The sequence below is a fragment of the Coccidioides posadasii genome, chromosome 3 (assembly GCF_018416015.2).
Source record: "Coccidioides posadasii str. Silveira chromosome 3, complete sequence".
NCBI lineage: Eukaryota > Fungi > Ascomycota > Eurotiomycetes > Onygenales > Onygenaceae > Coccidioides > Coccidioides posadasii.
In genome coordinates, this window is record NC_089409.1 from 6,338,063 (window position 1) to 6,350,688 (window position 12,626).

A 12,626-nucleotide genomic window follows, 5' to 3' on the forward strand; every position below is an offset into this window, starting at 1 on the left:
TTCAAAATAAACTCCAGCGGGACAACTTCATTGGCCAAAAATCGAAGGTATAGGGGTAAAAGCACTTGGAGTGTTTTGTCTGGACGGTGCTGCTCGGGTTTCTTCGCTTCGAACAAATTTTCTTGCATCTCTCGAGGATTCTTCGATCTGGGCTCGCTTCCCGATTACTGTCTCCTTGAAGTTTTCCAAGCGTTGCATAGATGCGGAAATCTTTCCATATTGAAGACCGAACCGATCTGCAAGCGCCATATGTGCCATTTCTGGAAACTTCTCAATGAGCTGCTGGAGGCTCACTGAGGCGTATGGAACTTCCTGCCCCTCGCTATCACTGTCATCTATATCGGGCTCAATAAGTTCCTCGCGAGTAACGTTGTAAAATAACGACAAAGACGTAAGCTGGGGCACTGTGTGGTTTGAACATTAGCACTAGCGAAGATACTTCGAAGGATAGGAGAGCCGGTAACGAGAAGCGATTACATTTGCTGTGCTTTCTTAATTTCCAAAACTCGGACACGGTTTTTGGGAAGTTATCCGGAATACAATATGCGCCGTTACGATATACACCAACCGGCTCGAGGACTTTTCCACCTCTAGTTCCGTTTTGATTGATCATCATGGCACGTAGTTGACGTGCCGACGCATAGACAGAGCCGAATTGATCGTCCATGTACTCCCGTTGACATTTGAGCTCATGGCCGAGATCGTCAAGCCGACCGTTTATCGCATCGAGCTGCCCATCGACTGCCTCGAACCGGCCACCGACAGCTTCAAAACGGTCATCGATCCCCTCGAGCCAGCGATGTATGCTTTCAAACTTGCCATAGAGTGTTGTTAACTGATCGCTCATATCTTGAATTGGAATATCCATATAGTCACGTTGCACCTGAAATCTCCGATCAACTCTCGCTCCTGAAAAGACCCTGTGCTTTTCGAAGGCACCAACAATAATGGCATATCCAGTGGCTCTCAACCCTTCCTTAAATAGCTCAAGACCTGGAGGAATACAAATGTCATGATCACCCTTGTCATCAACCCTGTGGTTATCGCATCACCTTGGGTTACGGGAAAGGCGGCCAGAGCGACAAGAGTGCAGCCTGATTGAATAAAACAAGGCGAACCGAATTGTCCCTCGTTTGGCCACGTAGCCCACGAAGCTCCCTGGGCATAGGACGGCGCAGCGAATCCAAACGCCTTGGTATTTGAGGATATCCAGATCTCCTCTGTCCATGGATATGCAGGCATGAAGATCTTTTGATTTTAGAGCAAGGATATCGGGCTGACAACATATACAAACTAACGAACTCTGTCGTAAGCAGGGGGGCATAGGCGCATTATGCATTTAGGGTTAAACTGTACAGAGTACATACATGCATGCTCTGTGCATATTCATGTACTGTTCGTGAGTCCAGACCGCACAGCTGTAAAACTGAACCATGAAGCTCGAGCTATTAAACGTGAGCTTGCTGTCAGTGATTCAAAAAAAAAAAAAAAAAAAAAAAAAAAAAGAAAGAGGAGTACCAGTATCATCGAGAGCGGATCTCAGAAACTGAACTGGCGGATGCTGTGTCCTTCATCCGCACCTGCATGGCACTGAAAAGAGGTTTGGCATTTTCGACACAGCCGACAGCGCAGGAGACAGCAAAGATAAAAAGATGTTGAAAATGGACACCCTTTGATTCAGATAATCCGGAGCGCACAGGAAGATTAACTATTACAGTGATCTACAGTGCGAATAGGAGTCATTGTGTTGTCTTTTGTAATTCCTCCAAATAGAGGCTTCCAACAAACATGCAATTAAAATGTGAAATACTTTATTGTCACGACCAATTGAAAGAACGTTTATTATCAAGAATGCTACCACCAGAGTATGGGCCAAACAGCCACATCCATTTCTTAATTGGAATATCATTTTAAGTTAAGATGATGAAATCAAACACCAAGAAATGCTTTCTAGAACATAAGGGGGTAATAGGGAAGTAAAGCAGAAAAATGAGGATTAAACAGGATAATGTATTTCTGCCTCCAAAACCACGACTGGTCCACTGTGCCAGAGGTCGGGGTTTCAGACACGCCAGGTTAAACTCCAAAAAAAAAAAAAAGAAAAAGAAAAAGAAAAAGAAAAAAGAAAACAATTCAAGTTGGTGGTTGAAGGGTGCTCAGGGCAAAAATTCAAATTGTTCTTATTGTCAAAAGATTCAGTGCCAGAGGCTTCTGGACTCGTCCCGTATCCGGCAACGGGACATGTTAGTTCGTGAAAAGACATGAAAAGACATGGGCAAAAGAAAAGAAACCCGCAAAAATTTTCAAAGTCAGTTACAGTCGCAAGGCGTCAGGGTCCCGGAACTTTCACTGGTCGACGTTTATTTGCCATTGGGTTTCGAAAAAGGTTGCTGCTAGACCTAGACCAGAATGTGCATGATATTTGTTGCGATAGAGAGGGCTCTAGGGTAGCTCCTTGAATTTAGATGAACGATAAGGCGGGACATATTGTTTCTGCGGGGGGGAAGATCTATCAGGGCATTCCACGGCTTGCTTGACTCGCACGACTCGCGCTCGCTCGGCTCCGCTCATCCTCTTCCATGACGTCGCTCAACCTTGTCGGGTGCCGATGTCTTGATGTTACAGAATCCCAGGTTGGTCCCCAGCCGGATCCGCTGTAATCCGCAGGGGCGGGTCTATATCCACTGTGCATATTCCCTGCAGTTGTGCTGTGAGGATACTGTTGACCGTATTGCTGCCCGTAATGCTCATCTTGCTCCAGCAGCTCTTCCTTGTCGTAATCGTCGCTATCCTCGGAGATCGTACGCGGATAGGAAAGTTCTCGACCGGGGAAATCAGGATGGTCTGTGATCTTAGGCTCGTAGTCGTCCGAGACTTCGCTCGTTCCCACCTCACTGGAGGGAATGTAATCACCGGCACCAGTGCCTGATCGAGGTTGGCCATGGAGCGCAGGTCCCTCGTGTTGGTAAAATCCTCTGGTTGGAGCCTGCGTGGTACTTGCTTTGGAACTCGGTGCAGAAGAAGTAGGTGCGGGAGGGAAGGTGTCAAATTTCGCAGCGTCAGGCTCGTGGTGAAGGTGAGACTGTTCCATACCGGTCTCTGGAGGAGCCTCGATTGCCTTTGGGGTAGAGACTTGGCTGTCGTAGGAATATTGGTCGGCTTGACCTGCCGGGTCGTGGGGGGTTTGGCCACCCATCGATGTTGCCCCTGGACCGCCTGGATATGGGCCTTCCCTGGTTTGAGGGCGGTGTGTGCTGGCTTGTCTGCTAGGGTAAGGCTGGACCATTGGCACGACCTGGACGCCGCCAACAACGGTAGGTTCTCCATTACGCAGCGACGCCGTACGCTCGCGTTCCTCTTGTTCACGGCGTCCGAGCTCTTCCCAAGCGCGCCGAGCTTCGTCTCGGGAAATCAACAATTCTCGACGCATTTCCCTCACGAGCTCTTCAGCTTTAGCCTTGTCCACCTCTGCTTGCTTCGCTGTCGTGATCGCTTCTTCTCGTCCTTGTCGCTCCGCTTCGAGAAGTCGACGTAGCTCTGCTTGCATTTCTTGGGATCTCTCCTGCTCAGCACGGGTATCAAAGAACCAGCGCTGGAATTTTCTTTCTGAGGAGGCCCGTAGTCGTTGTAATTCGACGACGGCATGAAATAAATTAGCTCCGGCGGCGGACAGATCTGTAATCTGGCGAGACATCTGCTGACTGAGCGGGTCCTTGTTCAGGTCTTCGTTGTTTTGTTCCAAGCGACGGATCCAGTAGCTGGTGAGACCCTCCCAGTGCGAAGAGAGCATCTCCCAGCGCTCAAATGCATGCGGAAAGGGTCTACGTGGTTGTTGCTGCTGTTGTTGCGAGGCGGTTTGGGGCTGTGAAGCACTGGTGTCGGCTTGGCCAGCCTGCATCTTTGGCGCCTGGGTGCTGGGAAAGCTTCCTTGCGGAGCAGTTCGAGCAGAGCTATCGGGTGCCCTAGACTGCGACTGTCGAGATTGATGCGACGTCCCCGTTGAAGCGCGTTGCCTCGTGGACCGTTCTTGAGCGGCGCCCTCTCCGGCACGCCGGGGATTAGGATTGTCTCCAGAGGTTGGATGTACACCTTGGGATGTGTCTGCAGTACCTGGATCTTGGGGGAGAGGCACGTCCGGCGGACGAGACGCCGATCCCATGGCTGGTCGCCTGGTGGATGAAACCGGGGCCTCTCCAGCAACGCCAGCAGCTTGTTTCCGGCGTTCTTCTTGTGCAAGTCGATCTAGTTCTTGCTGCTCCAGTTCGTGTTTCCTTTTGATTCTGTCTAGTTCCTGTTGTTCTCGCTCTCGTTCTCGAGCTTCCAGTTCTGCCCTTTTCCTCGCCTCGCGATCGTTCCTCCGTCGCATGATTTCAATGGGGGTGCGCAAACCGCTGGGGTTGGGCTGCGATGAAGCGGAGCCCCGCGCGGGCCCGTGGACCCCATTGTGGTGTGGTCTCCCATTACCGGTCGGCGCAGCGGTGGATATGCCTCCTTCCGCCATAAGCTCTGACATCGAGGCGTCGATTTCACCTGGAACCGGGGTGAAGGGGTAAGGCTTTCGAAGGGCCTCCTCGAGAACCCAGAGAATGGCAGAGGAAGTGCGGGAGGAAACGCGATTGCTCCTTGTTGGCCAGAAGGACTGGCTGGTAGGGTAATCGGTGGCAGAGCTGTCACCTTCTGCTGCAGGTGGGTGGGCGTCGGGATCTCGCAGGGAAGAGCTGCGGTGGCGGGAGTTGTGTAACTCGGCGAACCTCACCGGGGCAACGGCGGCGGCGGCGGCAGCAGTAGCAGCAGCACGAGATTGTGCGGTGGCTGAGAGAGATCTAAAGTGTGCACGTCGTCTGAGGGAGGCGCGGGAGCTATCGGAGTTCGGAGATGTTGCATCAGAGGAGAACCGAGGGTGCAAAGGCGCGGAGGGAGGGATGGGGAGCGAAGAGTGCCTGTGGTGCCGCTGGCGTTGCAGTGAAGGGTTGGAGGAGGTCGTGGTGATCGTAGCTGGGTCGTAAACGTCGTGGGGCTCGTGAGGGCGCGGAGGGAGTTGCCGTGACACGTTGAGAGTCACGGATGGGGAGGACGGGGTGGATGTAGAGGCAGGGTGAGAGAGAGATTGAGAGGGAAGCGAGCGACTTAGGAGGCCCTATGAGGCGGGAGGAGCGGCTGGCGGGATCCAATTGCTCTGTGTATGTGTGAAGAGAAGAGTCAGTCTCAGCGGGAGGTGGACGGGCAACCAAGCTCAGGGATTGTGACACCGACCTGGAGTTACATGAACTGACGTAAAGCATTGGACTGCCCGCTCCACAGAGGGCAGCAGGATGTGGTTTGATGGGCAGGTGGGAAAGTCAATAAATCAAGGATGACAAGATGCAAGAGAAGGAGAAAAGAAGGGGAAAAAAAAAAAAAAAAAAGAAGAAACGGAAGAATGAAACGGGGGTGGCAGACGGGCGCTGTGAGGAGGTAAGTTGGGTGGCTGGTCGAATGGAGGTTGAAGGAAGACGACGAAAACGAAGCCGGAGAGAATTGCGATGGCTGGAGGAGAAGAAGAAGAGAGAGAGAAGACGAACAGGAAGAGAACAACAAGTCGCAACCTGATAAAACTTGCTGGCTGGCTGGTTATTATTCTTTTTTCCCTCCTTTATTTTTTTATTTATTTTATTTTATTGTTTTTCTTCTTCTTTTCTTTTTTCTCTTTCTTCCTCCTTTCTCTCCACTTTCCCCTTTTCTTTTTCCCACTCTTCTCGGTGCAGCGCGTCGTTTCGACCTCGAATGTCTCTCTTCTCTTGCAGCAGCAGCAGCAGTCGAGATGGCTGCCGTTTCACCCTCTCACCTCTCTGACTGTGCAGCTGCAATTCTATTCGAGGCGGCTATTTGCCCTGCGTCATGGCCTTCACGCATCACCAGCTCAGATCGCGATATTCTTGCACAGCGTCCGGCAGCTCCCTGCTGAAACGGCGCCCTGGTGTGTGTGTGTATGTGTGTGTATGTGTGTGTCTGTGTGTGTGAGCCTGGAAGAAACCTGCAGAAGCATCTAAACATTTTCAACATGGGTCACCATCAGGCCTCAAAAGCAGGCCGGCCGGGCCTTGGTCGTCGAGGCCACGGAGCAGCACTCTCGGCGATTGGGCAGCACGTCCAAGCTGCTGCTGGCCTTGCCGGGCTCCACCAATGTCTCGACAACACGCAGACAGTCGTCTCTCTTCGCTCCTGGGGGCGCGTCAATCCCACGACGACGACGACGGCACTCACTTTGATGCCTTCCACGGCGGTTTAAAGTCCCCGTCACAGACCGCGGGATGCTCCGCGTGGGGGGAACACAGCTTCGTTCTCCGTAAACGTGCAAACGTTCCCCTGAGCCGGATTTTAGGCATGTTCCTTTTTTTTCTTTTACTTTTTATTTTTTATTTTTATTTTTATTTTTATTTAGTTTCTTGTTTGCTCCAGTATGGGCAGCTTTGTTTGCTTTTTCAAGAGAAAGTCAGACAAGCAGCGGAGATCGTGTCCGCCATGGGACAGAACAAAGTGCACGGCTGGTCGCCCAGCAACTCTCTTCATATGCACAAACTCCTGCCTGAAAAGCTCATCCAGAGGCACATGAGCTGGTCCAGATCAAGATATTAAAAGATCCATTGCTCTCTTTGACAGCCTAGCAGTAGGACTGCGAGTTATGCACTCATGCTGGCAGGCACGCTTGGGTATTCTTAACAGACATGTTACTTCGAGGGGCCATGTTCATTTTACTGCCATTCTGTCGTGGAGAAATCCTGTGCCCTCTCATGGTAGAAAATCTGTGGATTTGAAAAAAAAAAAAAAAAAAAAAAAAAAAAAAAAAAAATCTTTGGATAAATCTAAATATGCGGCAGCTTGATCAGGACTCGGTACAAATGACTATCCACCCAAGTTCCTAGAACTGGGGAAATTCAATTCTCAAGCAACGCTCAACTCGAGCTGTCGATGGCCGAGATGGTGCAATGCTTTTGGCTCAACGGGCTAAGACGTGGCGGTCGAAAACCAAATTTCCAGAGGCTTTAAAGAGACAGGACACCATATTTTATTTGGATTCCAGAACCACCTTCCATGGTTCCAGGCTTGAAAGGAAATGCTAAATTCTTCCACCAGAAATTCAAAAAGGGCCCACTCTAGATGCCAACAAAGTAGTTCAAGCATCTGCATAAGAAAATGATCCATAGCATCGCCACGATAGTGGCTGGGAGAAGCACATTCTCATGCTTGTAAAGCTATATTTTGCGACCAAACTGATCTCCTGACCACCGGTGTTAGAGAGCAGGATTTCTATGGATGTAGAGAGGTGAAAATAACTTGGAACCAGTACTCACCCCAGAGAAGGTGTATAAACATGTTTCGACTATCGCTGTATGGGAGCTGGGGCTATTGAAAACAGCTCAAGCCTACCATAAAGCACTGGCGGCGGCGTACAGGCCCCCATTTTGGCGCTCTGTACTCTGCACATCCCATGTAGCGAATATGCGGGAGATTCTCGACAAAAAAGCCCCGCACTTCGACACGGACCACGGCGTAAAAAGGTGGTGGTTTGTTCAGATGCGACTGTGTTTCAGCTTCGATTCCCAAGCAGTCTCATGACCGTCTCCTCCCATTTTGAGACCACCTCTTCGCCCGCCTTCTCCAGCTTCAGGCACGAATCTTGTTCGGGCTTGACTTCACTGTCAATCTCAGCCACGCCGCCAAAAACTTTCTGGACCGCCAGTTCAGACTTTGCCAGATCGTACAGCTGCAAGATATCCACCGAAGGTGCTGCGGTGGTTCCGCTCTCTGACCGCTTCCCGGGCGCGGAAGAAGACGCAGATGGAGAACAGCGAACAAGGCCCTCCAGCACACCCAGCACGACCCCAACCCTCATTCCCAGCTGCGCGCCGACGGGGAAGCCGGCATCGAAACCGCGCTGCACGTGTTCGTGCTTTGCGGCGGAGATACCATCACGATACCCTGCGGTGACGTGCTGGCGGCGGAGGGAGGGGAGGTCAGACGGCTCACAGTGGGACGAAGAGGCAGTGTGGAGTGGTTCGGCGGAAAGTCCCGCAGTGGGAGGGGGAGAAGAGCCGAAGATGTCATCCAACCCTGTGCTTTCAGCGGGCGGGGGATGTTGTGGTGGCGGTGATGAGCGGGCGGGTGAGCTGAGGGCGGTGGACGGCGATGGAGGGGCGGAGTTCGGGATGTCACTGCATAACGACGCGCTGTCGACGGAGCTGGGAGCCATCCTGGGCTATTTTAATATATATATATATATATATATTTTTAATTCTTTTTTGAGAGAGATCGACGACGACAGCGGGTTGGATAAGGGAACAGTTTCTTTTTCATCTATGATGCAATGGGTGGAAGCCTGGTCTTGATAAAAAAAAGATATTATAGTTGGATTACGGAGTACTTGAAGCAAAAAAAAGGTAAAAATATTTTAACGGTATCAACTCACTAGTTAACTATGTATGGAGCAACGGAGTACGGAGCAGTTTAAGCCACCAACGCGACTCTTCCACCCTCTCGAAGAAGCTTTTCAGCATCCATTTCCACGAAGGAAATAAGTCCAGACGAAGATTGTCTGATTGACCGCAAAATATGCCGGCTTTCTTTAAACCTACTTGCAGGCTCAGCTTCAACCTAGCCACTACGTAGTGCGTCAAAATTCAGGACGTACAGGGTTACATACATGGCCATTCCCGGTCTTCTCAGCCAGAGCTGATAAAGGTACGATGTACTTCCGTTTCCCTTCCATCCTCCCCACCCCACCGGCTCTTCGAAATGGTGGGACAGCAGATTATTCCCCATGACATACCGTCATAGCAACCTTATCCTCCGTCGAATGATGCCGGCTCCTTTGGAGGAGCCGTGATAGAGAACCGGCGAGAAGGATGGCGCTGTGAAACATCGTCCGCCCAACTCAAGCCACCAATATCCCGTCCAAACGGGCGCGCAGAAATAAATAAACTCCCTCTACGGAGTAGCTCCCGAGTGATATAGTTACATACAGGCTTGCCCCCCCTCACCCTGGGGCTACATACCGTAGGTTGTGTGGCGATTTTGCTTCAGCCAAGTGGCGGGGATCTGGGTCTCCCGCCTTTCCGGCGGCTGGCGGGGCTACAGGAGGAATTAACACGACATTTACGGAGTACGGAGTACAGAGTATTAGCAATTTCTGCTCTTCAGGGAATTTTCCAGCCCTGTCCACGCGGATCAAGGAGCCGTCAGCCCTCTGGTGGCGTGCCAATCCTCCCCCCTAACGGGTTGGGTCGCTGCGTTGGCGGTGCCAAACGGGAATTCTGGCCCAAAGGAAAGGCCTGTTTGGGCGATCGACGCCAGAACGGTCAGAGTTCCAGGCTCTCAACCCATCCGCCTTTTCTCAGCCTTGTGGGATTGTGGGATTGGGGGATTGGTCATTTTTGTTCTCTTCTCCCTTTGGCTTTCCCTTTGCCAGCGAACCTCCCCATTCCACGGTATCGGGCGAAGTTAAATGGCTTTCGAGGTCGTATCGTCAATCCATGGAGACCTCCGTGCGGATGGACGGTCCCATGCTTTCGATATTGCTCCTTGGATCCCCATCCACGGTCCGGGCTCAAGCCTTGCATGTAAAATCTCCCGGCTAATGACTTCGTGCCTCGCTCTAAACACCCGGCTTTGGCATTGGATCGGTCTTAGCGCCTGTTTGCTGCTTATTGCAACCGAGCTTGCAGTGTCCCTTTAATCGCTCTCACAACCTCTCTCTCTCTCTCTCTCCTTTTTTTTTTTTTTTCTTTTTTCTCTCCCTCCCTCCCTCCTCCCCGCCCTGCATTATCCCATACGCTACACATACCGTACCCTTCTACGCGTCCGCTCTCACGTCTGCTACATGGTATACCTCTAGCATGGAACAATGCCGCCATGGCTGTTTCCAGATCCTTTCCCTCTTACAAAATCCGGGGGGGATGACCTCGCCTCGGCGGGGGCCAAAATGATCTCGCGATCTGTACAGAGAATGTCGGCGAAGATGTTCAAATCAGCTGCTGCCCCTCCTGCCGAAAATCAAAGGAGTAATAGGTCGAAGTCGACCAAGTCCGTTCACTTTGAAGCTCAGCTCGAGTCAGTTTGCTACTTTATGAAGGACGACGAACCTTGTTTGATAGCTGCTCGGATATCGGCCGTGACACGCACCAACGGCGCATGTAACCCGCTCAAGGAGCTTAAAAGCGAGTCGTCTCTGCTGCTGCACGACTCGACATGTGTTTTGGATATGATATCCCAGTCCGCAGATCGAAAAGACGATGCGCCCGTCCGAGTAGAGCAAGTCTACCTCTCTAATCGGAAGAACGTCACTGGAACGTTGGCGGTTGCGAACGTCTCCTTTGCAGAGCATGTAAAGGTGCGGTTCACACTTGATGGATGGAAAACAGTGTCCGAAACGGCGGCAGAGTATTTTGGGAACCACCGTCATAAAGGATTCGACACGTTTGGCTTTACTATCAGTCTTGAAGATCAAAAGGCATTGAAGGACAAAACTATGTCCTTCTACGTTTGCTACGTCGCCAATGGCATGGAAATCATGGACAATAACAACTCGATGAACTATCAAGTCGAGCTGTCGAAGTTCGCCCATCAAACGGGCAAATCTAGCCCGGTTGAAAATGCCAATGCCACTGCCACCTCCAAATCTCTCCCTCAGTCTCCAGCTACTGTGGAGCGAGCGTCAGCCCAGGCCTCTCCTCCTGGCATCCTTCGACTGACATCATCAAGCCAGAAAGTCAGCAAAGCTTCAAAATACTCTGCTGGTAACCAATTATTCGCCCCTTTATCGCGGCAGCTTAAAGCGGAGGTAGAAAGTTTCGAAGGGAAGAAGCATCATGCGGAAGTCGATCAAGACGTAGGTTTCCTTTTTTGTTTGCTTTTTTGAAATGGATAGCACTAACACTGATGGATATAGAATGTGCCCTTATTCAAATATATGGATCGCCTGAGCAGCAACGCAAACGTACTGTCGTCTTCGCAAATAAGACTTCTATAATGATACCCTCACGGCCTCTAAATAATGACATAGCCCTCTCCTTAATCACTCCTATCGCTTGAAACCCCGTTTTGTCGACCAATCGCACTAATGTACATGCCACCGTATTTCGCTCTCCAACCTGCCGGGCAGGCTACGGGGTCACCGATTAATCTTAATACTGCTGGCTTTAGACTGCGGTGTCCCAGACGGCCGAAGCGGTGGCTCACCTAAGCATAATGCCAGCCGGCGTTTTTGACTTATATAGGCGCAGAAAAGCATTATTTCCATATACTTTAACTTCTCTCTCGATACCATAGTCTTTCAATATTTCCTTCTTTTTTCTAAGGAAAGGCCCTCTTCCCCCCGCTCATCCTAGTACCTTTTACATATTACAACCAGTTTGTCGGCATCATCTTTGGGCCAACCTTTCCAAGGATGGAGAAATGGATCTTGGATGGCATTTTGCTTCCTGACGCACTTGTACAGTAGCTACGCTGAAGGCTTTTATCCGCACAGATATATTTCGTCAACCATTACCTTTTTTTTTTTTTCCCTTTCCAGGTTCTGACCCGTTGCAGAGCACATTCGCGAATCCAATGGAATATCCACCAGGCTCCACGTACCGGTGACACGAGCTTGGTGACATTTAGCGTTGCAATATAAATACCAAGGTTGCAGAGACGGCTTCACACTGCGCCCATAATCGTACCAGTATTTTTCGGACCCATCCTCATACGGTTCGTGCTAAATATGGGAACAATCCAAATCAAATTTACTCGTCCGATGCCAGGACGGTATCCTGGTTGGAATGGTAACGTTGGTCAAGCTTTCGCTCACCCTGGACATGAGCCTTGACTTTTCGGCAACATATGGGTATTATTGCTTGGCCTATGCAGTAAGCAAAGCCCGGGAGCTTGTCTGAGCCGGGTACGCCCGTGAGCAAAAACCCGGAAAATAATCGTTTTGTAATCTCGGGTGGTGGTCAAAATTATGCTTATTTTATTCCTCTCATCGCCGTTTCTACTACTGTACGTACGCCGTAGGGCGCCCCCGGTTTTTACCTTTCTTCAGAATGCGCCCTGATCGACCCGATAAGCTCTTGTTGTGTTACCGAAGCTTTTGTTCTGGAAGTGAAGATCTGGGCTCAACCTCGTATTTCGCAGACGTCAACTTGGCCGCCGGATGCCATATCCCGCCCGTGGGAGAATGCGTTCGCGAGTCTCCTTTCTTGATTCGACCATATTCCGCTGCGAGAGGGCACTTTGCAAGTGGACCACTCGTCCAATACGAGCCGTTGCCTCTGACTAGTGCCATGGTCCGCATTCGTCAATTAATTGGCCAAGTTGGCGTGGAATATGGCCCATGTCAACCGCCGGTCTCTTTGTGTTTTTTGGTTTTACAATCTTCTCGTGGCGTCCGGAAGACTCACAGATCCTTATCGCTTAATTGGACCCTGAAAAACGGGATAGGAGGGGTCGTTGGACCCTTTGTAAGGGAGAAAAAGGGAAAAAAAAAAAAAGGAGCAGAAGAAGAAAAGGAAAAGGAAAGTAATGCCGAGCCAGTTATACGAGCCTTGAGAGCGTGAGTCCAGTATATTTGGTTGCTCTCATACTTTTTGACACCGTTTGGCCAGTCAAAC

The 12,626-nt window shown here is 50.7% G+C and overlaps 4 protein-coding genes across 4 annotated transcripts; 1 reads left to right on the forward strand and 3 right to left on the reverse strand.

The window, feature by feature from the left end:
• Positions 1 to 27: 27 nt before the first annotated feature.
• On the reverse strand, positions 28 to 1,242 carry D8B26_006977 (uncharacterized protein; the record flags this gene model as incomplete). Its single annotated transcript, XM_003066884.2, has 3 exons — positions 28 to 404; positions 478 to 993; positions 1,119 to 1,242. The coding sequence occupies 3 exons, from the start codon at positions 1,240 to 1,242 to the stop codon at positions 28 to 30; spliced, it is 1,017 nt and encodes a 338-aa protein (XP_003066930.2).
• A 771-nt stretch (positions 1,243 to 2,013) lies between these two features.
• Positions 2,014 to 5,282, reverse strand: D8B26_006978 (uncharacterized protein; the record flags this gene model as incomplete). The annotated part of the gene is made up of 2 exons (XM_003066885.2): positions 2,014 to 5,126; positions 5,254 to 5,282. The coding sequence occupies 2 exons, from the start codon at positions 5,280 to 5,282 to the stop codon at positions 2,513 to 2,515; spliced, it is 2,643 nt and encodes an 880-aa protein (XP_003066931.2). The 3' UTR covers positions 2,014 to 2,512.
• A 1,544-nt stretch (positions 5,283 to 6,826) lies between these two features.
• YAE1 (Essential protein Yae1, N terminal) lies at positions 6,827 to 8,235 on the reverse strand. The gene is made up of 2 exons (XM_003066886.2): positions 7,332 to 8,235; positions 6,827 to 7,258 (listed from the first exon to the last, which is right to left on the reverse strand). Exon 1 carries the CDS (start codon positions 8,228 to 8,230, stop codon positions 7,568 to 7,570), a length of 663 nt encoding a protein of 220 aa, XP_003066932.2. The 5' UTR covers positions 8,231 to 8,235; the 3' UTR covers positions 6,827 to 7,258; positions 7,332 to 7,567.
• Positions 8,236 to 9,644: 1,409 nt separating this feature from the next.
• On the forward strand, positions 9,645 to 11,606 carry D8B26_006980 (uncharacterized protein). The gene has a single exon (XM_066125354.1). The coding sequence runs from the start codon at positions 9,881 to 9,883 to the stop codon at positions 10,892 to 10,894; it is 1,014 nt and encodes a 337-aa protein (XP_065981436.1). The 5' UTR covers positions 9,645 to 9,880; the 3' UTR covers positions 10,895 to 11,606.
• Positions 11,607 to 12,626: the final 1,020 nt, after the last annotated feature.